General features: G+C 39.3%; 1 protein-coding gene across 3 annotated transcripts in view; it reads left to right on the top strand.

Annotated features, from left to right (window-relative positions):
* FAM184A (family with sequence similarity 184 member A) overlaps positions 1-12247 on the top strand; it is a 120315-nt gene that overhangs the window by 58650 nt on the left and 49418 nt on the right. For all 3 annotated transcript variants that reach the window (XM_032651926.1, XM_032651928.1, XM_032651927.1), the window contains exons 4-6: positions 1323-1504; positions 5633-5830; positions 9447-9569. In XM_032651926.1, coding sequence (XP_032507817.1) covers positions 1323-1504; positions 5633-5830; positions 9447-9569 — 503 coding nt within the window. The remainder of the gene's footprint in view (positions 1-1322; positions 1505-5632; positions 5831-9446; positions 9570-12247) is intronic.

Below are 12247 nucleotides of genomic sequence, written 5' to 3' on the forward strand. Positions count from 1 at the left end.
AAACATGTTAAAGGGTTCTGTTATCTTGTTAATCATAAGATAAGCAAATGATAACTTATTTTTAGGAATATATTTCTATAAAAAAATTTAAGAATTATAGGTTTTAGCACCAATAAGTCAGTCACTAAAAGAAAAACACTCTAAGAGGCTTTGTCCTTTAAAAACATGTCCTTTTAAAACATAAATATTTGAAAATACTTAAATTAGTGGAACTATATTTAAATTACAACAGCCTCATTTCATTTGGCTTATTAATGAGGATCATGTTACGTACTAAAGCTGGGTTGCCCGTCCTGACATGGCTGACATGCTCAGTTCGAAGCCCTCCCTAGAGGAGGGGGGTGGCCTGTATCGATCTGGAGTGACATTTCGCTGGGGTGTTTGGTGAGCCAGGGGAGGCCCTTGAATGAGTTCTGTGAGGATGTCATGTGATTGACTGGCTCTTTGGTGAATCCCAGATTACCCTCCCCCTGAAGCAGAAGCTTTTCGACTTTAATGTGTATGAAAATCACCTGGACAGCTCGTGCGACCACAGACGCTAGGCCCCAGCCCCAGAGTTTCTGACGCAGTAGGGGTCTGGGGCGAGCTTCACTTGTGACCGGTGCTCCCAGGCGCTGCTGGTCCAGGGCGCTTTGAGAACCGCTGTCCTAACGCATATGCCTTCTGAGCATATTTTCTCATATTCACTTTCCATCTCTCTGTCTCTGTTCATACCACCCCCGCACACTTTTGTCTTTTTGCTGTTGTCATTTTAGGTTTTCATAGCCTTGCTGTCCTTCTCTGTCTCTTGCTCTGCCTCAGTTCTTTATCAGGTCTGTTGTCTACAACAAATTTAGTTTCAGCCAAACTGCCGCCTGCCGTCTTTCCTTGCTGCATACAGATTTCTTCCTCTTTATGTTAAAGTTTGAAAAAAAAGAGGTTAGAAAAGAATAAGTTACTCATTTTAGTGCCATCGTGCTACTCAGTGCAACTTCTGTTACTTTGCTTTACTCCCAGGACTTTTATATGTACCTTGAGGAGTTGTTTCTACCTCAACCTGTAGAGCTTGAAATCTTCAAAAATGATTGGAATGGTCCTAGGTGCAGGGAGCAACATCAGTGATGTGAAAATGGACTGCTTTCTAGTTTAAGTAATTCTACTTGGATAATAAGTATTCGCATGGTAAATATTTCTATGGCATACAGTGAGGAAACCAAAGAACTATTTGTACATGCAGACCATTTACTTTACTTCCATAGTAAGTACATTGTGTCATTAACTATAAACTGTTTTATACCACAATGTAACAGATTTTAAGTTGGGGCTTTCTTTTGGGGGGGTAGGTCATATTGGAATGCTTCAAGCAACTCAAATGACCCAGGAGGTTACAATTAAAGATCTAGAATCAGAAAAATCAAGGGCCAATGAGAGATTATCTCAGCTTGAAGAAGAAAGAGCTTTTTTGCAAAGCAAAACCCAGAGTCTGAATGAAGAGCAGAAGCAGCAGATTTTGGAACTGGAGAAGGTAAAGAATGATGGAGAACTCCACCCCCCACCCCCCATGAAAGAAAAGAAAGAAAAGTTCAGTTTTCCTCTTTTTCAGATTTTATTTAGAGTGTTTACTTCTATTTCATAGTAACAGTCTACGTCTTAACTCTAGGAATTTTTTGTTTTTATTTTGAGGAGAAAAGGTATTGATATAAAGCTGGGCTATCCCATATTGTGTATATGTTCAAAATATTGCTGATAACAATTTATAACGTAAGAACTTAGGACATTTCAACCTATTTCAAGCCAGAAGTTGAATGAACTCTTACTTCAGTGGGATGTACATTACGGTTAATCGTATTTATTTTTCTGTTGATGAAACGTATTATTGTGTATACACCTAGGAAATGTCTGTTAAACTGAAAAGGATGACCAAAATCAAGCCCTGAAAATTCATATACCAACATACTTAATTTCTAAATGAAATAAATAAGACATATGATGTGTAGAGTAATTGCTGAATATTTATTCCAGTTTTTCACATATCTACAATACCAGGTGAGGGTTTGGGACACTCTTCCTCCTTCTCTCAGCAGCCAAGTGTATTGAAAAGTGTCTGTTCTCCTCGCCCTGGTTCGCCTCCCACTCACTCCTTACCTCGTGTGGGCTGGTTTCTCCTGCCACCACTCCACAGGCTCGACATTGGCCTCAGCCTCCAGTGACGTCCTGGCTGCTGGACTGGGGGGATCTTGTCTTCCTGGGATACTGACTCCTCTGATTTACAGCATCTCTCTTTGGTTCTCTCACACTTTCCTCCTGTCTCCCAGGCCCTGCAGTCCCAGGCCCTGAGTCTGTGAGCTTCCCTCTTCTCTCTGTGGCCTTACCTTTTTTAAAAATTTTTTATTTTTTAATTAAATTTTTATCTAATTTTTTTAAAAAAAGTTTTTATTGGGGTATAGTTGATTTACAGTGCTGTGTTAGTTTCAGGTGTACAACACAGTGAATCTGTTATACATATACATATATCAGTCTTTTTTAGAGTCTTTTCTGTGTCCTTACCTTTAATGTTCCTCTTGCATTCTCATCTCATTCCACAAGCTCATCCATTCCAGTAACATCCGCTGTCACGTGGTCAGTGATATCTCCCAAAGCCGTTCGTCTAGGCCAGATCTTTTCCCTGAACTTGAGTCCTGTGTATCTAACTCCCACTAGATAACTCCCACTGCAGACAAATATCTGTTTCTCACAGATGTGTCAAATCAACCTGCCTAGAACTTTCTCCCCTCAAAATACTATATTTCTTTTACTCCTTTTTTCAACCAGTAGCACTATAGTCTGTCTAGTTTGGTAAATCAGAAACCTGGGAGTCGTTCTTGATTACTGTTTCATTAACCCCCTTATTGTTTCCCAAGTCCTGTCAGCTCTGCACTCTCCCTGCCTTCCATCAGCTCACTAGCCTACTGCCAAGATGATTGTTTTTTTTAAAAATGTCAGTCACTGAAGACATTCTGCCTGTGGACAGCAGCTTTAGCCCATGCCCAAGAGTTCCTGCCCACCCTTCCTGATGGCCTGTCTCTTCCTCAGCACCCCTCCCCTTCTTTCTCCTTCCTGCTTCTCTGGTTGAGCCCTGACTGGTACAGTTTTATAGGTAAAAGCTATGATCTATGATGAGGGGGGCTTCGTGTCTGAGCTGTGAAACAAAAAGACCTGGGGGTGTTGTATTCAAGTAGGGGCTCTGGTTTCTGGTGACCCCAAGTCAGGGAGAGCTAGCAGAGGGATTGGGATCCAGTTCTAGAACACTGCTCTGAGCCCTGAGCCCCCAGTACCCCCATCCCTGTAGGGGAGGCTTGAAGGGAAGAGCTGACACCCAGTCTGGCCCAGGCAAGAAAGAAGAAGCTGGGAGTTTCTGTTTCCTCTGTCTAAACCTTCTGGCTTTGAAAGGAAAGAAAGTCCAGTGCCTTACATTCAAGAATCTTCCCTAGGGCTTTTCCCCCTCATTGGGCCTTGGGAATAATGATAATCTCTTTATTATGTAAAATCATTGCTAACAACTATAAAATATTTACAGTAGGCTGGGTATATTGCTAAACATTTGGGGGCACATTATCTCATCTTCAGCAACCCTGTAAAATAGGTTCTTCCTTATTGTTCCCATCTCACAGATGGAGAAACTGAGGCTTATAGACGTTATGCACGCATGGTAACCCCAGTCACATGGCTAATAAGTGGCAGAGCTGGGACTTGAACCCAGGTCTGTGAGACTCCAAAACCCATGTTCTCCACCTCTGCAGTGTGCTGCCTCCTATGACGTGAGGACCTTTTATTTCCACCTGGGTAGTTCTAGGGACCTGCAGACTGAGCCAGGCAGGCAGGTGCTGTAGAGGCCAGACAGCAGGATCGCTCTGCCCATCCGGGAGGAATTAATGATCCAGATGAGGTGTGTCTGTCTTCCGAGAGTCTTACAGAGCATCCAGGTCGGGGGGATCTGCTCCAGCCCCTAAAGAGATTTAAAACATCTTTCAACCTCATTTTCTTGAACTTTTACTTTCTTGTCTTCCTCTTTTGTAACACCACATAAGTTGTTCAAAGAGTAGCCTTCATTCAGTACCTCCATTTCCTCCTTTCAGGCTAGCTTCCCCTCTCCTGCTCTGTTGTACTGGGTCCTAAGGCATCAGTGGGAACACAACCAGCACACCCAAAAACTGTACGCGTTTTCTCAGCAGCACTCACAGCTCTTGTCCGCCCCCTGCCCACCCTTTGTCTCTATGGCTCTCCTCCTTCCCAACGGCTCGTGCGCCTCCTTCACCGGCTCCCCTTCCTCCTCCTGCTCCTGAAATTCAGATACTCCCCAAAGTTCTTCCTGTCTTTGTTTCCTTTCTACTTCCTCCCCTTGACAAGTTGTCTTGGTTTGCTGGGGCTGCTATAACAAAATGTCACAGCCTGGGTGGCTTAAACAACAAACATTAAAAATGAGTAACTTGGGCTTCCCTGGTGGCGCAGTGGTTGAGAGTCTGCCTGCCGATGCAGGGGACGTGGGTTCGTGCCCCGGTCCAGGAAGATCCCACATGCCGCGGAACGGCTGGGCCCATGAGCCATGGCCACTGGGCCTGCGCGTCTGGAGCCTGTGCTCCGCAACAGGAGAGGCCACAAGTGAGAGGCCCGCGTACCGCAAAAAAAAGTAAATAAAAATAAATAAGTAACTAAAAATTAAAAAAAAAATTTTTTTTAGATGTCAGTTTCAGTGATTTCTCATTGCCATCAGAATAGAATCCAGAGGCCTTAGCATGAAAGACCCCTGGTCATCATTTGACCCTGCCTGCTTCGGAGCCTCATCCCTCTCCACTCCCAGCCTTGAATCCTGTGTTCTAGCCACACTGCTCAGCTGCATGGGTTTCCATCTCGCTAACTTCACCGCCTGGTAAACTGCTTCTCAGCTTTCAAAATGCTGGAAATGGTTATGAATGCAGGCTTTTGACATCAGATCTAGGTTTGAAATTTTCTCATCTCTTGTTTCCTGGCGGGCTTGTGAGAATTAAATGAGAGAATGTGTCATCGTCAGCTCAGATGTTTTCTCTTCTGGAAAGCCCTCCCTGATCGATCAATCTCACTCTGTCTCTCTCTCTCTCTCTCTCTTTCTTTGTCTCTCACACACATCACACTGTTTCCCACCCCATCCAGGTTAGGTTCCTTTCCTGTATACTCTCACAACATACGACGCATGCTCCTTTCAGAGAACTTAAAAAACTATACTGCCACACTCCTCTGACTCTTTTCATCATTAGACTGTTCATGCTTAAAAGGCATATAATTGGCACACAATAAAATTGTATTGAATAGAATCATTTGAGTGGGTAAATTGGTAAGCCATTTTGTGTACAACTTTGACATATAGGAAGCCTTTTTCTCTTAAGCCTGCAGATGTGCTGACTCGCACTTGGTTCTAACCTAACAATAATGTATTTTATCATTTGCTTTAAAATTACTCATTTTGCCTGTGCCACCCTGTCATTTTCTGAGAACACCCAATGGTGTATTCTCATGTACCATATCTAAATCCTGTAGCACTGAGTTCATCCAAGTTTATTTACTGGGTATTCAAAATACTAATAGCAGTAATGAAAAAAGCAGGTGCCAATTATTGATCTTTATTTTTGTTCAATTTTAGAAAGTAAATGAGGCAAAGAAAACTCAGCAAGAATATTATGAGATGGAGCTAAACAACCTGCAAAATAGACTGGAAGGAGAGGTGGCCCAGTTAAATGAGGCCCATTCTAAGACTTTGGAAGAATTAGCTTGGAAGCACCATATGGCAATTGAGGCTGTCCACAGTAATGCGATTAGGGATAAGAAAAAACTGCAAATGGTGAGTAAAAATTCAGCTTAGCATTGCATTTAAATTGGTGGGCTTTCTATAACGATCTAGCTGCTGTCTTGTAATCACTCTGTAAATCTCGGTTCAAAGAGTAACATACATAAAAGTTTTTATAGGGGATGTAGTTTATTAAATTGATATGAGGCACTTCTACTTGGTGTAAGCCGTAATAGAAACACTCCCTTGATCTTGAGACAGCAACATTGGTGTCCTCCTCAGGAAGCCTCACTAGTTGAAGCACTTATTCTCCTGTAGACAGTTTCCTTCCCTGGGAAAATGATCTGTTTTGTTTTGGTTTTGCCCTCAAATAAGTAATCAGCTCGCTAATAGTAATACATGGCAGACGGCAATTATATAGTAGAGAAAGCAAGGTATCTGACAGATTGGGGCCTTACACTGAGCTCTTTGCTGACTAGCTGCTTATTCTTGGGTCCCAAAAGCTATGCCTGAGGCTGTCTGCATTTGACAGATGAAGATAAGATCCATCTTGTGATATCCCTGTGAAGGTTAAGTGAGGCAAAATATAAAAACCCAGACATGTCTGAGTATATAGTGATAAATAAGTGTTAGTATTTCTTACTGTGTGTGCCAGACACTGCCGTGATGTTTTACGTTTATTTTTTCATTTAATCCTTGTAACACTGCTTTTGGTTTCATTGCTGTACCCATTTTACTGAAGAGGAGGTGGAGGCACAGAGGGGTTAAATACTTGCTCAAGCGCATGCAACTAGTAAGAATCAGTCAGACCTTGAATTCAGGTCTCAGGTATCAAACCCTGAGGCATTTAGCCACCACATTGTGTAGGCATGTATTAATGATGGTTGTTCTGTGTTTATATAATAGCACTTGACAGTTTACTGAAAGCTTTCTTGTATATTCCTTATTGTTTGTGTCTTGGAGATTAATGACATTTTTATTCTATGGGTGGTGAAATAGGTTTAATAAACCTAAATGATTTACTCAGAGCCACAAACCTAGTAAATAGAAGAGGTAGCATGTGAATTGAGATCTTCTGCCTCTATATTTCTTCCTTTTCTGACAACCAGTTGGAAAAAATAACACCTGAAGTTAATTAAAAATTCAAAATAAAACTTCCGTTTAGAATATGTCTATCTAAACATACTGTTGTATGTTTATATGACTAAAGACAAAACTTGATGATATGTTATTTCTCAAAGTTGTGGTTGTCCTTTTTTCTGTGCCAGCTCACTATTCCAGAACCAATCAGTACAGCTTTAATTGATTAGTTAATTAATTAAGCGTGTGCATGCTTACCGACTCTGGGTATATGTATCAAGTGTTCGAGGTTTTATAGTAAAGGATTTAGCGGTAACTGTGGCTTCAGTAATCTTTCCCGTAGCTATTTTTTGTTATTCTTTTTCATTTCTACATTCTCTTTTCACCTTAACCTCCTCCTCTCTTACTGGAATATTTAAATTGCAGGTGCCTTTTGCCTGTCTTTATTCCTCTGTATTAAGTTCTAAGTGCTAGAATCAAGGCATCTTTCATCAATATAATTTTTACCTCATTACTCCTCTTCTAATCATCCCTTCACCCATTAAATTTCAATTTCTGAGCTACCTGAAAATCTACTTTCATCCATTTGCATTTCTTACAAACTTTCATTAAAGCATGGTTGCCCTAAGGCAGATGACATGAATTTCCTGTATGTGAACATAGTCAAAACCTCTTAGGATAGCCTCATCTTTATCCTTTTCTCAGAATAACTTATCACTTGCTGCTTCACTCCTTTCTTGCCCAGCTAGTTCATGTCTGAGCCTAAGCCAAAACCAACCTCCTTCCAAATAGTCTTTCTCCTATGTCAAATTATCTTTTAAAGAACATTTAGCTAAAAGTGACTTCACCATTCCTTATTACTTAGCTACCAAAAAGGATGTGAATATACAGAGAATCATGCAGAAAAGAGATAACATAGCAGGCCTGAAACTGCCATCCTTAGAAGACATGGTGCAAGGTTGGCCCTTGGCTGGTGTCTAGAACTTGAATTTCAGGAGGGTTCCCACCATTCCCTGATAAGAATGGCTCCCTGTGCCTAAACTGTTTATGCAAACAATATGGTTTATCCTGAACATGTACTTTTCTTCCTGGAGTCTCAAATTTTGGAACCTGCTAAACTGGCCAGGCCCCAGTAAGAAACCTGGCACTAAGTCCCTCATGAGCTCTCTTCCCCCCCACCCCCCGGAGTATGTTGTTTATTTGGGAAATGAAATTAATCATCATGAAAGTAGATACCTAACCACTTGGCTGAACTGACAAAGTTCTGTACCATTTTTATAGACACAAAGGCAATTTTACAAATCCATCCTAAGTGTAAGGGTATCATTTAGGGTTAAGGTAAATTTATAAAATAATAATTATAATAATGTATTTTTTATATTTCTCATGTTTAGTTATTTACCAATATCTGATTCTATGAAAGTTTTTTTTTTTTCTTTTTAATTTTTATTGGAGTATAGTTACTTTAGAGTGTTGTGTTAGTTCCCTCATGAGCTTTCCTAGTGGACATTTCACATGTGTTGTCCCAGCTTGCGGGAGAGTTCTGTGTGAGAGGACTCTTAGAAGCTGGAGGCTGGCTTCCTGCAGACTTTGCCCCATGTGCCTTTTCTCTTTGCTGGTTGTGCTTTGTATCCTGTTGCCGTAATACAAATAGCTGTGAGTACAACTAAATGCTGAGTGCTGTGAGACATCCCAGCAAATCATCAAACCTGGGGTTTGTCTTGGGGACACCCAACATAGAACCCTATTTATTACTGTTCTCACCTTACACTGTAGAAATACTGCACACCTGTAACATACCTTGTTCTTTGCTACCTCCATGGTTTTTGCACATGCTTTTTCTTCTGCCTAGAATGTTATATCTCCCTCTTGCTTCACCACCTTTTCTTACTGGTACACCCTAAACTATGCTTAGGAATTGCTTTCTCTGTGGAAGTTTCACAACAAGCCAGCACTTATCAGTTCCCTATTCATATACTCCAGTACTCCCCGTTACATCTAATTTTAATCACATATTCTTTAATGAGCCTTTTAAGGGCAGAGACCATGTCTTTTTGCCTTTGTATCCCAAGTAGTAAGTAGCATGTCTGGCAAATAGTAGGTGTTCTTCAGTAAGTATCAATTTTAGTAGTATTGCTCTTTAGATACCTTAATTTCTTACTTGTTAATCATTGACCACATTCCAGTGCTAGACCACTGAGTTCCAAAAGTGTTACTAAATTTTGTATTTTTATGTAAATATAAAAGAATTATGAACCCAAGAGATAGTTAGAATTTTTTCTCATCTCACCAAATTATCATTTATATCACACATTTCTTTTTTTTGACTTCAGGTTGATCTAGACTAGTCAGATATTCTTACCATTTAAAAAATGACTTAACCACTGCATCATAAGTGATTCAGAATGATAGAGTCTAAGCCCCTAGGATTAACTAGATTCACCGTTAACTCTGATATTGATAATTAAGTATAAGACTAACTTGAAGAGCAAGGCATCAAAATATAAAACAGAGCAGTCTTTTTCTTGGAGTCTTCGAAGTATACAATATTTGCAATTTTGTTAATTTCTAAAAAATTTCTTTTTCTAAGGAATTGGAGGCACAACATAAAAAGGAAAAGCTAAACCTGGAAGACGATAAAAATCAGCTTCAACAAGAGCTAGAAAACCTGAAGGAAGAACTGGAAGACAAGCTGAATTCAGCCAATCAACAGGCAAGAATTCTTTAGGCCAATCAATCACCTATGTTATATCTCACTGATAGTACCTTATTTGGTAACATTGTATAAGTAGATGAGCCTCAATGAAGGTAACATATCTGGAGTAACTTTCTTTAATACTGAAATTTTCATAGTGACATTGATTATATCTCACCAGGTAAAAATTTACTACAAAAAATGTTGGACCAAGATGCTTTTGTGGGGAAAAGCAAAACAAGGGAGAATATCCCGTTACAGGAAAGAAAACAAAAGAGTTTTTTCTACCCTTTTGCAAAACATTGACCTTGTATTCTCTGCCCTGGATCTTTAGGTAGTGACATCTAAAATAATTTTTAAATTCTATATGAAAATAGTATTGTTTAGCTTGGAAAAGAAAAGAGTAAGAATAGAATAGAATAAAATGTTATAAATCAAAAAGTTGTGAATAGAAGAAATGTAAAGACAGTTGAAAAGCTATAATATTGCTTGTTCCATCCCTTGCTGTCCTGTGTCCTGGTTCATCTGCGTCCTAGAACAGCCCCCCTACTGTCCTCTTTTCCTTCCTTTCCAGCTCATCCTTCATGGGGCTCGTAGACTGGTCTTCCTAAAACAAGTTCTTGTCTTGATGTGTCTCATCTTGTCAGCTGTTCCTACCTCACTAGCCTCATCATTCCCAACAGTCTTTAAGTCCTGCTTTCTCATCAGTCTGCTTCTGCTCACAGAAACCACACCAAAACACACGAGTGCCCCTGGGCAGGCTAATGATTTGCACTCAGTATTTTTTAATTATCTTTAAACATTTATCCAGAGAAGGTACCAAGCACGACATTTGGATATAAAAGAGAATTAATGTCGTTACTGGTATTAGCTCAGTCTCTCTTCAACTGTCCAAGATCATCCACTGCATACCTCTCTCGCGGTCTGTGATCCTTGTGGTTATGGTGTCCTGCTGTCATTAGAAGGTGGTTTAGTGACCATCTGTGTTTCTCATGCATGTGCCCTGGAGTTCTACTCTCAATTCCAAGTGGTTTCAGCATTCCTCCAACCTACATATTGTAATCTCACCGAGAAGAGTTCTAATTAATATGTAATTGATTTTGCTTCTAGATGCATTCTCAATTATGTTTTAGCGCCTTGGTGATATTTTGGTGCTGCTTTAGAGTGGCTCCCAAGCATCTGCCTGACTCATCCCTCTGTATGTATCTGCCTTCCCTTCACACTGGGACATTTTCTTTCTTGTCCTACCTTGCTGGCTAGGATCTCCAGAGACAGTAAGCATTGTTTTGTTTCTTGCTCTTAAAGTGAAGGGTGTCAACATTTCACAGTTAATTATGATGCTTCTCTGAAGCTTTATTTTGTAAATGCTCTTTATCAGGTTTAGAAAATTGTCTTGTAATTCTAGTTTCCTAATTCAAAAAAAAATTACAAATGGATGTTGATCTTTCTGCATCTATTGGGAACATACTCATTTTTCTTTAACTTAATGTGGTACCTTACATTAATCAATTTTATAATTTTAAATCAACTTTGGAGTTCTAGAATAAGTCCTAGTTAGTCATGACAGATTATATATATCTTTTTTATATAATACTAGCTTCAGTTTTGTAATATTGATTTTAGGATTTTTAAGTCTAGGCTTAAATAAGATGGCTTCGTTCTTTTCCTTCTTTATACCATCCTTTTCTGGTTTTGGAATCAAGGTTATATCAAGCCTCATAAAATGAAGTGGGATTTATATCCTTTTCTGTTCTCTGGAAAAGCTGTGTGAGATTGAACTGCTTTTGTAACCTTAATTGCATTGTGGTTCATGTGAAAACAATTTTTGAAACTTGTTAAGGCCTAGCATTGTGACCTCACACATAAAAGAAGTTTAATGTTCTGAGTGCATCCACTCGTTTAATGCAATGTAGTCTGTATTCCGGTTCATTAAATCAAGATTTTAAGCTATTTTCTTCAAATATTCTGTATTCTTTTCAATTTTTATCTTCTTGATCTATGAGTTTCTAAACACTGATACTATGATGGTGTATTTGCTTATTTCTTCTTACATTCTATCAGTTTTTGCTTTGTATATTTAGAGGCTTTGTTATATGCATACAAATATAAAATTGTTTTGGCAACTTAACGAATCATACTTTTTGGCTTAGTCTGTGTTATTTGATATTGTATAAGCTGTCTGGTATATCTTTTTTCATCCACTGACTGTTTTTCTGCATCCTATGTTTACGTGTGCCTCTTGCCCAACACATAGAGCTGCATTTTAAAAAATAACTAGTCAGAAGTTTTGCCTTTTAAATAAAAATTTTATTCCACTTACATTTATTGGATGGAAAATAGACACATCTGTGGAAAGACAGGAGGAAAGAATTAGGGGGATAGTTCATAAAAACGGAAAGTGATTGTTTTAGAAAAAAATTAAGGAATGTACTATCTTCATAAGTTGGTAGATCTTGATACCCTTCCAAGTGAAATAGCCTCAAAATGTAAGTAGTTCAACTGTGGATCTAGATGATAAATTCATGAATGCCAGAATCATAATAGTATATTAAGGGAAGCTAGTGAGTTTAAAATCTCAGGTGGAGGATAACCCTGTTATCCTATGAAATGTTATTTTGGGATCACCTTTGAAGACAAAATAGTAGGCTGAATCATCAATAATTCTGACCATTATGGTCTTTTAAAGTGTTCTTATA

Source organism: Phocoena sinus, chromosome 12 (assembly GCF_008692025.1).
Source record: "Phocoena sinus isolate mPhoSin1 chromosome 12, mPhoSin1.pri, whole genome shotgun sequence".
NCBI classification, from domain to species: Eukaryota; Metazoa; Chordata; class Mammalia; order Artiodactyla; family Phocoenidae; genus Phocoena; species Phocoena sinus.